The sequence below is a fragment of the Branchiostoma floridae genome, chromosome 13, assembly GCF_000003815.2.
Source record: "Branchiostoma floridae strain S238N-H82 chromosome 13, Bfl_VNyyK, whole genome shotgun sequence".
Classification (NCBI taxonomy): domain Eukaryota; kingdom Metazoa; phylum Chordata; class Leptocardii; order Amphioxiformes; family Branchiostomatidae; genus Branchiostoma; species Branchiostoma floridae.
Window position 1 is genome coordinate 11,526,929 of NC_049991.1, and position 15,573 is coordinate 11,542,501.

At 44.5% G+C, this 15,573-nt stretch overlaps 4 protein-coding genes across 4 annotated transcripts; 2 read left to right on the forward strand and 2 right to left on the reverse strand.

Moving 5' to 3' along the window:
* Window positions 1-241: 241 nt before the first annotated feature.
* LOC118429030 (histone H2B, gonadal) lies at window positions 242-708 on the reverse strand. Its single transcript, XM_035839372.1, has one exon. It carries the CDS (start codon window positions 660-662, stop codon window positions 300-302), a length of 363 nt encoding a protein of 120 aa, XP_035695265.1. The 5' UTR covers window positions 663-708; the 3' UTR covers window positions 242-299.
* A 216-nt stretch (window positions 709-924) lies between these two features.
* LOC118429018 (late histone H2A.2.2) lies at window positions 925-1,419 on the forward strand. The gene has a single exon (XM_035839358.1). The coding sequence runs from the start codon at window positions 999-1,001 to the stop codon at window positions 1,371-1,373; it is 375 nt and encodes a 124-aa protein (XP_035695251.1). The 5' UTR covers window positions 925-998; the 3' UTR covers window positions 1,374-1,419.
* Window positions 1,420-1,686: 267 nt separating this feature from the next.
* Window positions 1,687-3,570, reverse strand: LOC118428998 (histone H1B, sperm-like). The gene has a single exon (XM_035839332.1). The coding sequence runs from the start codon at window positions 3,124-3,126 to the stop codon at window positions 2,641-2,643; it is 486 nt and encodes a 161-aa protein (XP_035695225.1). The 5' UTR covers window positions 3,127-3,570; the 3' UTR covers window positions 1,687-2,640.
* A 745-nt stretch (window positions 3,571-4,315) lies between these two features.
* Window positions 4,316-14,210, forward strand: LOC118428956 (MAM and LDL-receptor class A domain-containing protein 1-like). The gene is made up of 15 exons (XM_035839278.1): window positions 4,316-4,564; window positions 5,228-5,264; window positions 5,427-5,480; window positions 5,705-5,754; window positions 5,944-6,034; window positions 6,429-6,552; window positions 8,710-8,891; window positions 9,261-9,473; window positions 10,958-11,047; window positions 11,353-11,499; window positions 11,759-12,018; window positions 12,491-12,572; window positions 12,799-12,942; window positions 13,302-13,558; window positions 14,036-14,210. Exons 1-15 carry the CDS (start codon window positions 4,511-4,513, stop codon window positions 14,126-14,128), a joined length of 1,878 nt encoding a protein of 625 aa, XP_035695171.1. The 5' UTR covers window positions 4,316-4,510; the 3' UTR covers window positions 14,129-14,210.
* Window positions 14,211-15,573: the final 1,363 nt, after the last annotated feature.

Genomic DNA, 15,573 nt, shown 5'->3' on the forward strand with positions numbered 1-15,573 from the left:
GATAATATAAGATGTTCATTATCATTTACCTTGTAGATCTAAGCCCTTCCGTCAATGGACACAAATACATGTATGTATAATGTAGCGTATTTGCCATGTCTCCTGTATTTCGTGTCCATCTCCTGTACATGCAGACTTCCCTTTCATCATTTTTAACAAATTCAAGATATTAGCTATCCTTGTAAAAATGTCAGATCTGACTTTTATAATCGTCTAAATAGATTCAGTGAACAATCTAGCTCTTTTTGTGGATGTGATGGCCCTGAAAAGGGCCGGTGGTTTTGCTGGTTCACGTCGATTTACTTGGAGCTGGTGTACTTGGTGACGGCCTTGGTGCCCTCGCTGACGGCGTGCTTGGCCAGCTCACCAGGCAGGAGCAGACGCACGGCGGTCTGGATCTCCCGGCTGCTGATGGTGGAGCGCTTGTTGTAGTGAGCCAGGCGGGAAGCCTCGCCAGCGATACGCTCGAAGATGTCGTTGACGAAGGAGTTCATGATGCCCATGGCCTTGCTGGAGACACCGGTATCGGGGTGCACCTGCTTGAGCACCTTGTAGATGTAGATACCGAAGGACTCCCTCCTTCTCCTCCTCCTCTTGGCTCCACCTGCACGGCGGGCCTTGCCGGCCTTCTTGGCAGCCTTTCCTGTCGTTTTTGGGGGCATGATGCTTCAATTTCTCGACTCAGGACTTGGTCAGAAATGGTGCAGTGGACGAGAGGGCTTCCTTTTATTGTGTCAAATATGCAAATTAGTGGATACGACGCCATGTGACAGCGGACTTGGTCGTAGACTCAGGTAGACGGCTTAAATTACTTTTGTGTAACTAGAATCTATTGTCGCACCTTCGGTGTCATTGGCTGATACGTTAAGGGCATGGTGCTATTGGTCAGGTAACGCGCCCTCTTGGATCCTGGGGAACACTATAAATAGCCGGACAGTCCTTTCATAGACACTATTTTTTTGCTCCGAGAACAGGTGTGAAAAAGTCTATCATTCATCATGTCTGGACGTGGTAAGGGAGGCAAGGCCCGCTCCAAGGGAAAGAGCCGATCATCCCGTGCAGGGCTTCAGTTCCCTGTCGGCCGTGTGCACCGTTTCCTGCGCAAGGGCAACTATGCCAACCGCGTCGGTGCTGGCGCCCCGGTCTACCTGGCCGCCGTGCTGGAGTACCTGACCGCTGAGATCCTCGAGTTGGCCGGCAACGCTGCCCGTGACAACAAGAAGACCAGGATCATCCCCCGTCACCTTCAGCTGGCCGTCCGTAACGACGAGGAGCTGAACAGGCTGCTGGGCGGTGTGACCATCGCTCAGGGAGGTGTGCTGCCCAACATCCACGCCGTGCTCCTGCCCAAGAAGACCGCCGCCAAGAAGTAAAGAGACACGAACTCTTCCCAAAGAACCCCGGCCCTTTTAAGGGCCATCAAATCTTTTCAAAAGATCTGTATTGATGTATCTACTTACGGATAGATTAGTGAGTTAAAGAATATAACAAATATCAGGTGACTTGCTTTTTTTTTGCGATTTAAGCCATTTCGTAAGTCTTACGTTACAAGTGCCTATGGGGATTATCTTCAAAAGTATCAGAAAGCGATTGATCCTTTCCATCAGTGTCAAAATCTCCGTTGTACGAGTCGTATACGCACAGTTTCCAGTACAGTAAACATGAGTGACACCTTGTCAATAGTGGACTAACGACCACCCCATTCAGTGGGCGTTGCTGGGCACAAGCCGGGCGTGCGTATCTAGTTTCCTTGTTGTGTACACAGAGGCGACTGCTAACGTTGTAAGTGGCGGGCAAGTAGTGGGCGTTTGTTGTAGTGCTTTAATTTAATGAGACTGCGACAAGATTATGGTTTAAGAAGAAAATGGTAATGACGTTTGGAAGCGTTTATTCGCACCACCACATTGTATTTTGAAGAATCAAATTGTCACGATCTCGAGCCTGGGGTCCGCCAGCGACCCCGCCCTCCATAAAAAAAATTGCGCCAATTTTTCGCCCGACTACTCCCCTTACTACCACCTGTTCTTCCTACGCTGTGCCGAAGTGTGCCCAGTCTCTGTAGTCAATCATGAATTTGGGTTGTATTTGCTTGCCATGTAACTATGGCATTTTGAATAGTGTTATAAACATGGGACGGGCCCGGAACGTAGCCTATTTTGTGCACGGCCGGTGACGTCGCTGGACCAACTGACCATCAGAGTGGTGTAGCAAGGTTGTTATCGAAAAAATCTCCTATCTTTTTTGAAAAAGTAACTAAAGCACCACCATTATAGAACACTATCGGATGCTACGTGTAAAAGGAAATGAATCACACGTACTACACCAAGGATATTATTCGATAGCCGATTCAGGTAGATACAAATCGGCGCCAAAAAATGGGCGCCAAGAGCAAGTCAGTATTCCGGTGACAGGTTCATTACGCCTGGGTTGTATGATAATTAAGTATGAAAACCAGAAATAATTCCACTGTAAAAAGCATCTATATAAACTTGATATGACTAGCCTTTTGCTGAAAAAGTCAAAGTCATTCGGTAGCGTACACGGCAAAACGCATATTACAGACGTGTGGAGACGAACATAGCTCTTTTGAGAGGAAGTGGTGGCCCTGAAAAGGGCCGGTTTTGTAGACCTGTACACGTCTTACTTCTTCGCTACCCTCTTGGTCTTCTTGGCAGGCTTTCTTGCGGCCTTCTTGGCTGCTGGCTTCTTGGCCTTCTTTGCCTTCTTGGCCTTTGGCTTCTTTGCCTTCTTGGCCTTTGGCTTCCTTGCCTTCTTGGGCTTCTTCGCCTTCTTCTTGGGCTTCTTGGCCTTGCGCTTCTTTGGGGCCTTCTTTGCGGCAGCGCCGAGCCTGAAGGAGCCGGCGGCGCCCTTGCCCTTAGCCTGGGTGAGCAGACCCTTGGCCAGCATGTTCCTGACGACACGCCTGATGACATGGCCCTGCTTGGTCACGTCGAACTTGTAGTTGGCGGCGATGTACTTCTTGATGGCCTGCAGGGAGGATCCCTTGCGGTCCTTCAGGGCGGCGATGGCGGCGACGACCATCTTGGCCACTGGCGGGTGGGCCGCGGGCTTCTTGGGCCTCCTTGCCACCTTCTTCTTAGGAGCTACCGGAGCGGGTGCAGACATGGTGATTATCTTCAGCTGTCTTCACTGTGAAGTAATAACTGAATGTGAGCCTTCCCGCCCGAATGCACCGTATGTATAGTTTCATTGCGGACGTAAAAGGAAACATGTAACATTGGCCTTACAAAAATGGCCATGTAGGAACAAGCTGTGTTTCTGTACGTCAAGTTCCCCCTTTACTCTTCTATTAACACAGAATAATCAACATTAATACATACAACAGCGCTTACCTAAGGATTGATACTTTCATTCCATGTGCGTATAACTCCTACTATTTATCGTAAATTTACAATAACGTCTGTTGAATTTGCGGTAGCTTCGCTGAAAACTTTCACCTAGACATTCACCTGCCTAGAACATGGACACTCCCCCGTTCGCCTCCTTTCTCGCACTTGGAACCGGTAGCCCAACATCTTAACTCCGTGTCCTGGTGCATGCCGTCCTGAATCTTCATTGGTACTTAGACAACTCTTCACGATTTTGAAGTGGTACTCGCACACTCTGACCAGAGTCAAAGCTGGACGGTGGCCGTAGTGGTTGTCCTTTATTGTAGAACAAAAGACGCCATGGTCAGTATAAACAACAGACCGACGCTAACCAACGCCAGGGCTGTAATCAATACGTCACCACATTTCTTTGCCAAATGTAACCCTATCGGGCGATGGCAGGAGTTGGATTGGAAGGTTTAGGTTGGTAACATATGACAACTGTCTACCCTTTCCACGTCATTAAGGAACGCGCAGACATTGATCACGCTATGTCCTGCCTTCTTCAATTAATGCCATTTTAGCAATTATCCATAAAAAGCATATCCATCAACTGCGATTGAGTGTGGATGAGTACAATTCACGTTGCTCTCTATTTTCTTTGTCTATGAGTCGCGATTGAAGCATAAGCATATACATCTCAGCTAAACTCACGAAGGTTCGCAATGTCTCAGGAATGCGACTTCTTGAATCGTCGTTGAATCAAAAAAGGGAAACATATGACCTCTGGTATGCCATGACTCGCCTATTGGTGTGAATGACTCGTATGTTTAGATAAATATTGTTTCTAAACTTAGATTACCTATAATCTACAGGCGATTGGCTCCCAAATGTATGTAAAGTGGTGACACATCGCTCGCGATTGAACTTGTATAAGGCCTTTTTAGGTGCCCATGCCCAGAACTGTACATTCACATAACAACCATCTGGATTGTCCTGGACATATACATTCTTGACACATATATCGTTTCACATAGGGTAGCAGTGAGTACATTACCTTATCATACTAATTACAGGAACATGTATTTGCGCAAGGAATATACGTACAGTAGTGACGTACTTCCCTACCTCCGGACTCGACTGTTTTTAGAACTCCATTTTGCAAAGGCGCGCTGGAGAGGATGGCTGTACTGAAGCTTGTCGTGTGTGCATGCCTACTTGGTCTTCTTCACCAGGTACGTACATCCTTCTATTTATGAAATAATTGTTATAACTAAAAAGCGAGGAAAGAATTTATTCAATCTTACCTAGCGTATTTTGCATTTATCAGTCGTCAACATTTTTGTAGTGAACTGTGCTTAGCCCGGCGTGGCAAAATGTGCACATAAGGTCTTTTTCATTCATTTATTACACTGCAATTATTTCAAAACATAATGAATCACATACGTTTCGCGTTGTTGTAATTATTTTCTGCATGTGTTAGTGTAAGTGTAAATCCTAATTTATTGGACCGTATGGCAAAAAAAGTTATGCCAAGTTGTAAACAACCATAGTGGGACATAGAAGCAGAAACACGTCACGAAAGGACAGGGAGAGAATACAAAGGTGGTGACAGGTATTGGGACCGACTTTCTTGATTTTTTGCGAAAGTTTTAACACACTTAACAACGCGTAAGTATTTCTGAGTTGGAGTTCGTACTACGTGTAATCTGTATCAAGGTTGGTCAATGGAGACACGAGAAGAATAAACAGAAAAGTTAAGTGGCACGGAAGGGACCCCGACCTGTTCTGACAAGTTCGGAAACTCCGAGATACCGGCCTAGAATAGATGGTATTTACTTTTGCTATAATTACAACTCTACACACAGATAAACTAACGTCACTACGTGTCTTTACAGGTCAGAGGAACGCCGTTTGGCCGTGATGGAAACAACGGTAAGAATGTCTTAGAGTTTGCTGCAACAACCCGAGCAACAACATATTTTCACTATAAAATACACCACAAATCCACGATTGTTCTTGGCACATCTTGTTAAACGGCTTTCGTATGTTTGCCAGATTTTATACCTGACCACGCGTACGATTGTTCTGTTACAGACATATCCTGGGAGGATCTGACGGCGTTTGATGTGATTCTGGCGGAGAATGAGGGTACGCATCGGATAGAGAATTTTAAAGGATCAAAAGATTCTGTATCATGTGCTGTATTCATCGATGTATGGATATTAACTTGTAGAGAGAACACAATATTGTACTTAGTTACTTAGCACTTCAGTAGTCCATGGCGTGTTTGGATCCTATTTGCTCCTTTGCCTTTGAAATAAACAATTTCTAAAGATCCAAGATTTCAAAAATTTTCAAATGTACCTTTTCAGCTGCAGGTCTGGACTTGTTTGAAGGAGATATCTTGGACTCTGCTGACCAGGTAATAAGTAAAACCTTTACCGGGGAAGATATGTCAGGTCAAGGTAAACTGAAATGTTAAAAATGTTATACATACAGGGAACGAATTTCTCTAACACAATATTTTGCAACGGTCGGAAAACATTGTCGCAGCCTCATACTTTACAAAGGCGAATGTAATTGCGATTTTTGTATTTCATGAAATTTGCAGGTCCGCAACGCCATTCAGTGTACAGGGCGCATGTGGCCGAAGGGACCAGACGGTCTGGTGAAAATCCCGTACAACATAACTGAAGGATTCAGTAAGTACATTTTACACCGTCGTCGACAGTATATCAAATAGTAGTTGCTCTTTCTGCTACGCTCGTAAAAAAACAAACAAACAATCAAACAAACATCATAGTGCTTACCCGTCAAATATTTCTGCAAGGATATTATCTGAGGAAATCTTATCCGACAGGGCTAGCCTGAGTCCAATCCTTTTTAGTTTTTCGCTGCTCCCCTACTTCCCGCTCATCGAGTGATTTCTTGAAAGGGCAATTATTATGGGAGCCCTAGTAAACTCGACAGAATGGTACCCAGGCAAAGACAGGGCTGGTTGTAAAACTTTCTGACGACCAGACCACGGGTTATGAAACCGCCCATTAACCAACTTCGCCGTTGAGTAACTCCTATATGATATCTGCTCTCTTCCAGCCGATGAGGACGTGGTCGCCCTCCAGCGTGCCTTCCATGAGTACGCCCACAAGACTTGTGTGGACTTCTTCCCGGTCACCACCCAGCTGGACGCCTTCGTCAGTCTGGAGAAGAGCGACAGCGGGTAGGACGATTTGTGGTGCAAGTGTAGCTCAATTCGGCCTACGTCACATTTCCAAACCGGTGTGACAGCGATTTCGCCCCCCCGGGGATTTCGCCCCCCCGTGGGGCGAGATCACTAGCGTTTTCGCCCCCCTTTAGCGTTTTCGCCCCCCCCCCCCCCAAGAGCAGCTGGTTACTACATATTACAGGTGCGCTACCTGGTACTATACTGCACCTGGGGAGTAACGTGTATGGTGTGTTACCTGGTACCTTATGGCACCTTATTACCGTACCGTAAGATGCCTGTCATACCTCGAAAGTCGATACTATATTGTTCGGTGCAAACATGACATTGAAATGAAGAAGACAATTTTTGCAGCTGAGGTGGCATAAAAACAGTGCTACTGCGAACGTATAAATCAACACCGTCTATGGTACGGAATACGTCAGCTATATGTTTTCAATTTGTCACAGTGTTTTCTTTCTTGTGCTGGAAACATTTCCAAAGCACTAACAAAAACACACGTAAATAATAGTTTCTCATTATAAACACTATCTACGCGCAAGTTGATATAGCTGTTGCTAAATGCTACACAAACACTGGTAAAGTACCAGTCTTAAGAAACACGGGTAAATGCATCAGTTCCTAAATACTAGAAAAAACAGTCATGTTGGAGGTGAAGATATCCCTTGGCCAGGTGCATATACCAAAATGTGCGTTATTCTAATTAGTACCTAATATTTGCATAATTAATAAAGACATTACATAGTTCTTTTGTGGTCACTTCATGGTAGAGACTTCATATTGGAGATATATAGGTTGTTTGAGGATAGGTGAATACAATGAAATACATCTTATGTCAAGACTCAGGTATATGCAATAATGGGAATACAAGGGACCCAACCCTCCTTATCTGAAACAAGTTCAACTATCTTATTACCATGTAATTACGTTAATATTGATACTATGAATGGAGATATGTATCAAACTCGTGTACTTATATCATTCTGAAACTGCATTTTGTGATTTATACCAATCAGCTTCTAAAATGTCATGTAAACCCGTTTTTTTTTTGGGGGGGGCGAAATCGCTAAAGGGGGGCGAGGTAGGGGGGCGAGATCACTAGCCGGGGAGGGCGAGATCGCTAGCGATTTCGCCCCGGGGGGGGCGAGATCGCTAGTGATTTCGCCCCCGGGGGGGCGAGATCACGGGGGGGCGAGATCGCTGTCACACCTGGAACCGACCGGGCAGCTTCTGGAAACGAAAAGATATGATATAAAAGACACCAAACTGCACAAGACGTAAAGAGAATATTTATACTCGTGGGCGTTATTTGTGTATATTTTTACGTATAGATTTCTATTTTTCGTTTCCACATACTGGGCCCCGGTTTAGAAATGTGACGATAGCCTTTGGAGTGTCTAACTTGGTTCATGACCATACGTTATATAATTACCGTCTGTCTTTTATAGGACTCAAATGCCAAGGTAGCGTTGATAACGTTGATACATGTTCCTCTACTGACTTGAGTGCGGACTTTGTACCATTGCGATGACGCACTGGTTGGGTCATTAGTGAGGCGCAGGTGCGAGTGGTCCCATAAATATGCTGGTATTCTATATACAGGAATCACGAAGTCTGGACAAATAGTACTGGTGAAGCGTCTTAGCTTTTGGGTGATAAGGATTGATATGAATTCTTACTTCAGATATATCAAGATGTCAGACACACCAGGAACACCTCACAGACACAGACACACACACACACAGACAGACAGACACACACACACACACACACACACACACAGACAGACAGACAGACACACACACACACATAGACAGACAGACAGACAGACACATACACACAGACAGACACACACAGACACACACACACACAAACACACACACAGACACGCATACAGAGGCATACATACATACACACACGCACACACACACACATACTCACACACACACACACACGTACACAGACACAAACACACACAAACACACACACACACACGCACACACACACGCACACACGCACACGCACACACACACACACACGCACGCACACACACACACACACACGCACGCACGCACACACACACACACACACACACACACACACACACACAGACACACACACACGAGCACTCATCACCTCCCTCTCCCAATGTAGGTGTAACTCCAAATTCGGTAACATGAAGGACGGCGGTCAGAAGCTGGCCCTGACGGACAGCTGCATCAGGCGGTACGGGTCCGTGGTGCACGAGCTCATGCACGCCGTCGGCTTCAAACACGAGCAGGCGCGCCCGGACAGGGACAGCTACGTCACTATCGTCTGGGGCAACATTAGGGACGGTAAAGAGCACTGAGTAGATACTGTAGTTATAAGATATGGTCTCCTGTCAGATTGGGAACACGTATAATGGGCGCGTACAGGTTGTGGGAGACTGTATTATGGGGTTCGTCACCATTCTTTGCTGTGAGGTTATGCGTACCTCAACATTTTTTCTCTTGTCGTCCACTAAATTACTACAAATCTGACTTGAGTTGTAGAAATCTGAATTGATGATGTAACATTGTTTCACTGAGACAGGCTAGACTTTTGTTAAGAGTTAATTTTCAATTCCATGCTGTGGGTACGGAAAAGACGCATATAGTATATAGAAGAAGATAAAGAAGAGCTTCCAACTTATTTGTAATCTTGAGTTATATTCTTGTCCCCAGGGAAAGAAAATAACTTCAACAAGGAGTCCGAGCCCGTCGTCAGCACCCTGGACCTGCCGTACGACTTCGGGTCCGTCATGCACTACAGCCGCACCGCCTTCACCTCGAACGGGCAGGACACCATCGTGCCCAAGGTGCCCAACGTGCAGATCGGGCAGAGGGACCAGATGAGCGACCTGGATGCGCTCAAGATCAACACGTTATACGGATGCGGTAGGCTTTTTTTTCTAAATCAACACGTTATACGGATGCGGTAGGCTTTTTTCTAGATCAACACGTTTAACATACGGATGCGGCTTTTTGTTTTCCTTTAGGCTCACTCAGCTCACTGTTTACCTCCAGGAATTCGAAGAAGGTTCGCCTCAGGCGGGAGTATTGTTTTTGCTGTTTATGCATCAACAACTTTTGATGGGTTTTCACACATTCGAATTCTGTTACGTGTGTAACATGCATTGGCATAATACCGGTAGTAAGACTTATACCGGTAGATTAAAAATACTGGAACTTAAAGAGATCTACACATGCAACAATAGTTATTTCTGAGCTGTGCACACTTCAGACATCTAGGTGTCCAATACACCATTTACAAAGCATCGATAACAATGCATTCGAAGACAACAAGGCCAAAAGTTTTCAGTATACTTTTTTTTTAAATTTCGGGGTAGGCAGCTCGTCGTGGGACGAACACACTGTCACATTCATTGCCAAATTTATATAGATCATAATTACACATGCTCACGGCACAAGACGAACATGATTCAACAACAATCTTGAATTTCTGTTGGTGACCTACAACTCATGTAAAAGTGTGAAGAACCGTTGCATAATAGCCCGGATCTACGACTGAATGGGCAAAATTGAACGTACGCAGCCATTTTCCCGCCATTTTTATATCTACGCTAGCAGTGAAGTGTTACGTCATAGCGGTTGTGACGGACAGAAGTTAAATGAAAATTCTTGACAGTATACGTCCGTTTTCTCATGACATTTTGTATGCTCATGCAGGTTTATGTTTTATGCATTTACTGACAGAAAAGGAAGGAACATCAGAGGGTGTATAAATGTACATAGCGGCAGTTAATTGTGCCGTGTTTCTTCCTACCGGTATTTTGTACCCCCTCCCAACCACGCGCCCGTTCGCCGTGTAATTCCGCGGCGTGTTACAATTACAATATTACGCTTTTAGCAGGACAAGAGTGGCAGAAAAGTTACACAGAAGAAGTGGCAAGGGTAACCTATAACAGCAACATGTAACTGGAGAAAATGATGCGTTGACAATTTGTCAAATCAGTATGGCTAGAGAAATCGTCGTAAACGTACCGGTATTATGATAATAGATGTTATACTTTTTTGAGGTCCCGACGGGACATTGAGATTTTTAGCACCCTATCAGTATTTTCATGTACTGCAGAATCTACAGCCCGACACCCCTTCATGGACGTAGACAGTTGATCTGTCAATGACCTCAATTTGTGAAACCCAGATGGCTTTAGACTTGGGCTATGACATACGAAATTCACTAAAACTGTTAATATTCATGGAGGTACTCGTATGAGATATTGATTTTCTGATAGCTAGTCCACAAGTTTGACTTTGTCATTGGGAAAGCGTGCAGCATAGACGGGAAAGACTGCGCAAAGAGACATACAATGTAATTGCTCTAATTGACTGTACGTTTTTCTTCTCCCCGATTGAAGGTCGCACTGTGACCGGCGTACCAACTGGGACCGGGGTGGACATGTCAGCAAATTTCGTGCAGGCCAGTAGAGCGGACTCGGACAGGACAAGTAAGTACCGTCTCAAAATATGAACAGACGTCTGTTCCAATGTAGAGTAACATAGATCAGTTTTCTTCTTTCATTGTCCTCAACAAGCAATTAACGACTTTCATTAAAATCATATAACGTTATCTGTACGAGAGATATTTGCGGATAACCTCGGCATAACAGGTTCTATCGCGGTCTCAAAATGCAAATAGGAAAATCTTGCCACTGGCGCTTGGAAGTATGAAAATTAATAACAATGATGGATATTTGAGCTCTCAACTAAACGTATTGATACCGTCCCACCAAACGTTTCGTCCCGCCCGTAGTTTCTTGTGCCTTCGAGTCCGGCTGGTGCGGTTACACCCAGGACACTGCAGACGACTTTGACTGGGTCCTGAACGAGCTGGGAGAGGCCACGCCCAGCGGTAACACCGGGCCGGACCACGATCATTCTACCGGAGAAAAGGCACATGGTAACACCCTTCTCTTGTTTTCTGAAACATCGTGGATTTCAATCTTAAGGTAGTCTGGTTGGTGACGTCGAAAATGCTTGTCGCTATGCCATATTTTACCATGATAGAAACATCGTATTGTACGAATTATAACGTTATATTTTGTACAATGCGTTGTTTCTATAATGAACAATGAACTTTAAACGTATAGTGTATTTCTATAACATAGCTTGTCTTGATATCGACCACAAACAGATGAGACCAATCTTGTGTTTGACAGGTCACTTCGCTTTCATTGAGGCCTCCTCTCCACGCCAAAACGGCGACTTCGCCGGGCTGCTGTCTCCAGTTTCTACCGCTAGAGGGCCTCACTGCTTGAAGTTCTACTACCACATGTTCGGCGCGGAAACAGGCTCGCTGGACCTTCTCTACATAGACGCGCGGAGCGGAGGCAAGAACCGGATCTGGTGGAAGATAGGTGAACAGGGAGACTTCTGGCTGGAGGCAAGAGTGGACATCGACGCCCAGGCAGACTTCCAAGTACGCCGCTTGATCATTTCTAAATTCAGAAACAAAGAAGCACTTACTCTCTGTCCCACCAAGGACGTTATATATATAACGTTATATATATAACGTCCTTGGTCCCACTGAGAGCTATATGCCACTGAAACATCCCGACCACAGCATGTCCAGAACACGACACGAGGTATCAAAACCGAAGAACCTTAGAAAGTCATTATCGAAGTATACCTTCGTCTTCCTGACCCTACCCATTTAACAAATGTCATCAGCATCCAAGGCTTCTTGCGTTATGCTGTTCACAGACAAACAGACAGACAGACAGACAGACAGACAGACAGACAGACAAACACACATGCACACAGAAAACGCAACTTTTTTTGGCGAAGGTAGAAATATCCAAGCTAACAGACAATTACAAAGGAAATAACTAATTCGCCTGCCTTACGATAAACTTAAGTTGACCCAAATGTTGCTGTTTTCTCACTTTCAGGTGATGTTTGAGGCGATGCGTGGGCACGGTTACCATGGTGATATCGGCATTGATGACATCGAGATGGTGGCGGGAACTTGTGGTAAGATAACTTTTGAAACATTCTACAAAGAGTTTGCAGAGAAGTGAAATTTATCGATTAGTAATAATAACAAGTGCTACATTATTTGTGTATATGAGTAACATTGCCCATCAGACTAAGGGTAACTACAGATATCGCCAAGTGTTTATCAAATGGATACATTGCACCTACATTCCCAGTTTTCCTGATGATAAGGTACAATGTACTCCTATGTTTCCTGACTTAGATTCTATCCACCACTGCGACTTTGATGCTGACTTCTGTGGTTTCCAGCAACTGGCGACTGACCAATTAGACTGGGTCCGGAATACTGGACACACGCCTTCTGCAACTACGGGGCCGGACAGGGACCACACCACCGGCTCCTCGGGTAGGCATGTTCTCATTGGAGATTAGGGGGTCAAAGGAATGGACTAAATGAACGATTTCTTCGCTGTCTAGTTTGCTTATTATGATTGCAACTTATTCCTATCGGGGACATCATTTTGTCATTGTGTAATGTTTGAAACCTCTGCATAGGATGATCATTTTACTCTCAGTACTATATCGTGGTCATAGTAAATATGAAGAAGAAGAACTTTATTGCACGACAACTGTAGAGGATACAGTGTTTGGCAACTTGAACATACAATACATACAGAACAGAACACTACATGAGTTACTAGTATCTAAAAAAAATATAGAAATCTATGAATTTCAATTATGGTTGCCTCTCTAACCTACCTGTAGGTCATTACGTTTACGTCGAGGCCTCCAGTCAGGACCGGAGTGACCTGGGCACCTTGATCAGCCCGGAAATACCTGCATCCACTTCTGGTTACTGCGTCACCTTCTGGTACCACATGTACGGGCGGGACACGGGCTTCCTGCGCATGCGCACCGTGGACAGGCACGGGCATGACCAGCTGGAGTATGAGCTGATAGGAGAGCAGGGAGACCTGTGGAAACGGGCGGATGTGTTCATCAACCCCGCCACTGACTTCAGGGTCAGCGATGTGATATCACTTTTTCAAGGCTGAACGCCAATGCAATAATTTACCTATATCATATGTGTCTTTAACCTGGGTGTGAGGCTGGCATTCCACACCTGTAGTTTGTAACAGATAGTTTTGCAACTGGAAAAATTTTAGCGACGGCTTTATTATATTATATCATATATATTTTTAGGAGTCGAGATAGGAGGGAGGGATAACGGTTGCTTGGAATCGCCACTGTGATCACAGAAACGTTAAAGTTGTTCGAGTCCTAATTCATTAAAACGGAAAGCCAAGAGTGTTTTGATATCAATTATTTTTGTAGTTCTGTAAACATTGGACGGTGGAAAATAAAAATAAAAGGTACATTGCTTTGGAGAACCCTCTACTTCTCTGTATTAAAATCAAGTACAACCGGATCAGAATAAATCACAAATGTAGTATTTTCTGACCTTCCTTCTTATCACTATTTTATTGCTTTTTCCACAGCTCCACTTCCAAGACTACATCGGTTGCTATGCCTACAGTGACATCGGGTTGGACGACATCGAATGGCGGGCCGGGCGCTGCGATACTGTGTAGCGTATTCAAGTCGCTAGGTGGCGCCAGCTCCAGGCTCTGTGTAGTCTGTATGTGAACTTTCGAATAAAGCTTCTTGCTTTGATCAAATGTTTGTCTCATGCGTCGAAAGGTTCATTACATTCGCAAAGAAGGTTATGTTTTCGATGCCATTTGTGTTTTTGCATGTCTGTATGTTATTTGTGGTATGTATATCCATTGATATTTGGTAGGGGTGGGGAGGACTGATACTGGGCCTCCTAGATGCTTTCTATATTACTTTGATACCTCGTTGTATAGGAAAAGTGTAAGCCTATATATCTCAGAGAATCTATAATATTTGCAGTATAGACACGGATCTGTACTCACATCATCACCATTTTCCTCGTTCTGACCAGTGTCTATTTTTTAGGTTTTTGCCTCAAGTCAGTTAGTGAAGGACAGGTGAAAGGTTAGATAGCATCTACAGACCACCAGTTAGACAGCATTTACAGGTCAGTGGTGGTGGAATTATGATAGTCGATGTTATCAGTATAGAATGCAGTCCCCAAGCAGATGTTAGGTTGAGAGATTTTAATGTTTTTTAGTGACAGCCAGGCTTCAAACCTGTCGGAACAGCCACAGGTGTAACTTCAATGTCTATTAAATGACAACATTGTAGACATGCAGTAAATGTTAAGAACTCCATCCTGGGATTTATAAGATAAAGTTATACATGTATTCTTCAAGCAGATTTTTAATGATCCTAGGACGCACTAATTATATGGCAGGGACGAGATAATTACATGTAGAATCCATATCTTTTGTGTCTTGTAGGGGGTAGCTATCTTGGAAGGAGTGCCTTTTGTGATGTCCCTCTTAACAGGACATAGGAGCGGGGACTAAGGCTACTTTTGTGGCTGGACGAGTTGGACGAGTTGGTACATTGTGTTAGGATCCACCCTTAGGCTCCAGTGTGAATGTATCTCATTTCAAGGAGGTTCTATAACCCCCTTTCTCATTTCAATCCAGACTTCTATATGGATTGTGTGGTTTGATTCTTGAACAAGTCCACGCAAAAGGGTATGTAAATTTAGTTTTCTTTGCATAGTCGTATGTAAAACACACAAGAATTCAGAAGAATTGCGTGGATCTGCGCTTGCTTTTTGTAACTAACATATAAAATCTGGGTAATTCATTTTACATGTTTACCCCCGCCAAGAAGCGTATGTTTTCGGTTATTGCCTTCGACAAGAAGGCTATGGAAACGGTTGAGCTAGGACTTTTTTGGTCTTTATCTTGTTCTCAGTGTAGCTTATTCAGGGAGAGAATACAATAACGTTATGTGTCAAGGTGATATACAAATTGGTGGGGTAAGACGTCGTAGTCCAACTATGTCGCAGTTTGGCTGAAAATACGTAGTTCGGATTACTGTAAATGCTTGAGTTTTGACCGGGATAGAAAACCACATACGACGTAGTTCAGTCAGG

Coding starts and splice junctions, on each gene's coding strand:
- LOC118428998 (XM_035839332.1), bottom strand. CDS start 3,126: ATGTCTGCACCCGCTCCGGTAGCTCCTAAGAAGAAGGTGGCAAGGAGG.
- LOC118429030 (XM_035839372.1), bottom strand. CDS start 662: ATGCCCCCAAAAACGACAGGAAAGGCTGCCAAGAAGGCCGGCAAGGCC.
- LOC118428956 (XM_035839278.1), top strand. CDS start 4,511: ATGGCTGTACTGAAGCTTGTCGTGTGTGCATGCCTACTTGGTCTTCTT. Junction 11,500..11,758: donor TACCGGAGAAAAGGCACATG/GTAACACCCTTC, acceptor TGTGTTTGACAG/GTCACTTCGCTTTCATTGAG. Junction 12,943..13,301: donor CCACACCACCGGCTCCTCGG/GTAGGCATGTTC, acceptor ACCTACCTGTAG/GTCATTACGTTTACGTCGAG.
- LOC118429018 (XM_035839358.1), top strand. CDS start 999: ATGTCTGGACGTGGTAAGGGAGGCAAGGCCCGCTCCAAGGGAAAGAGC.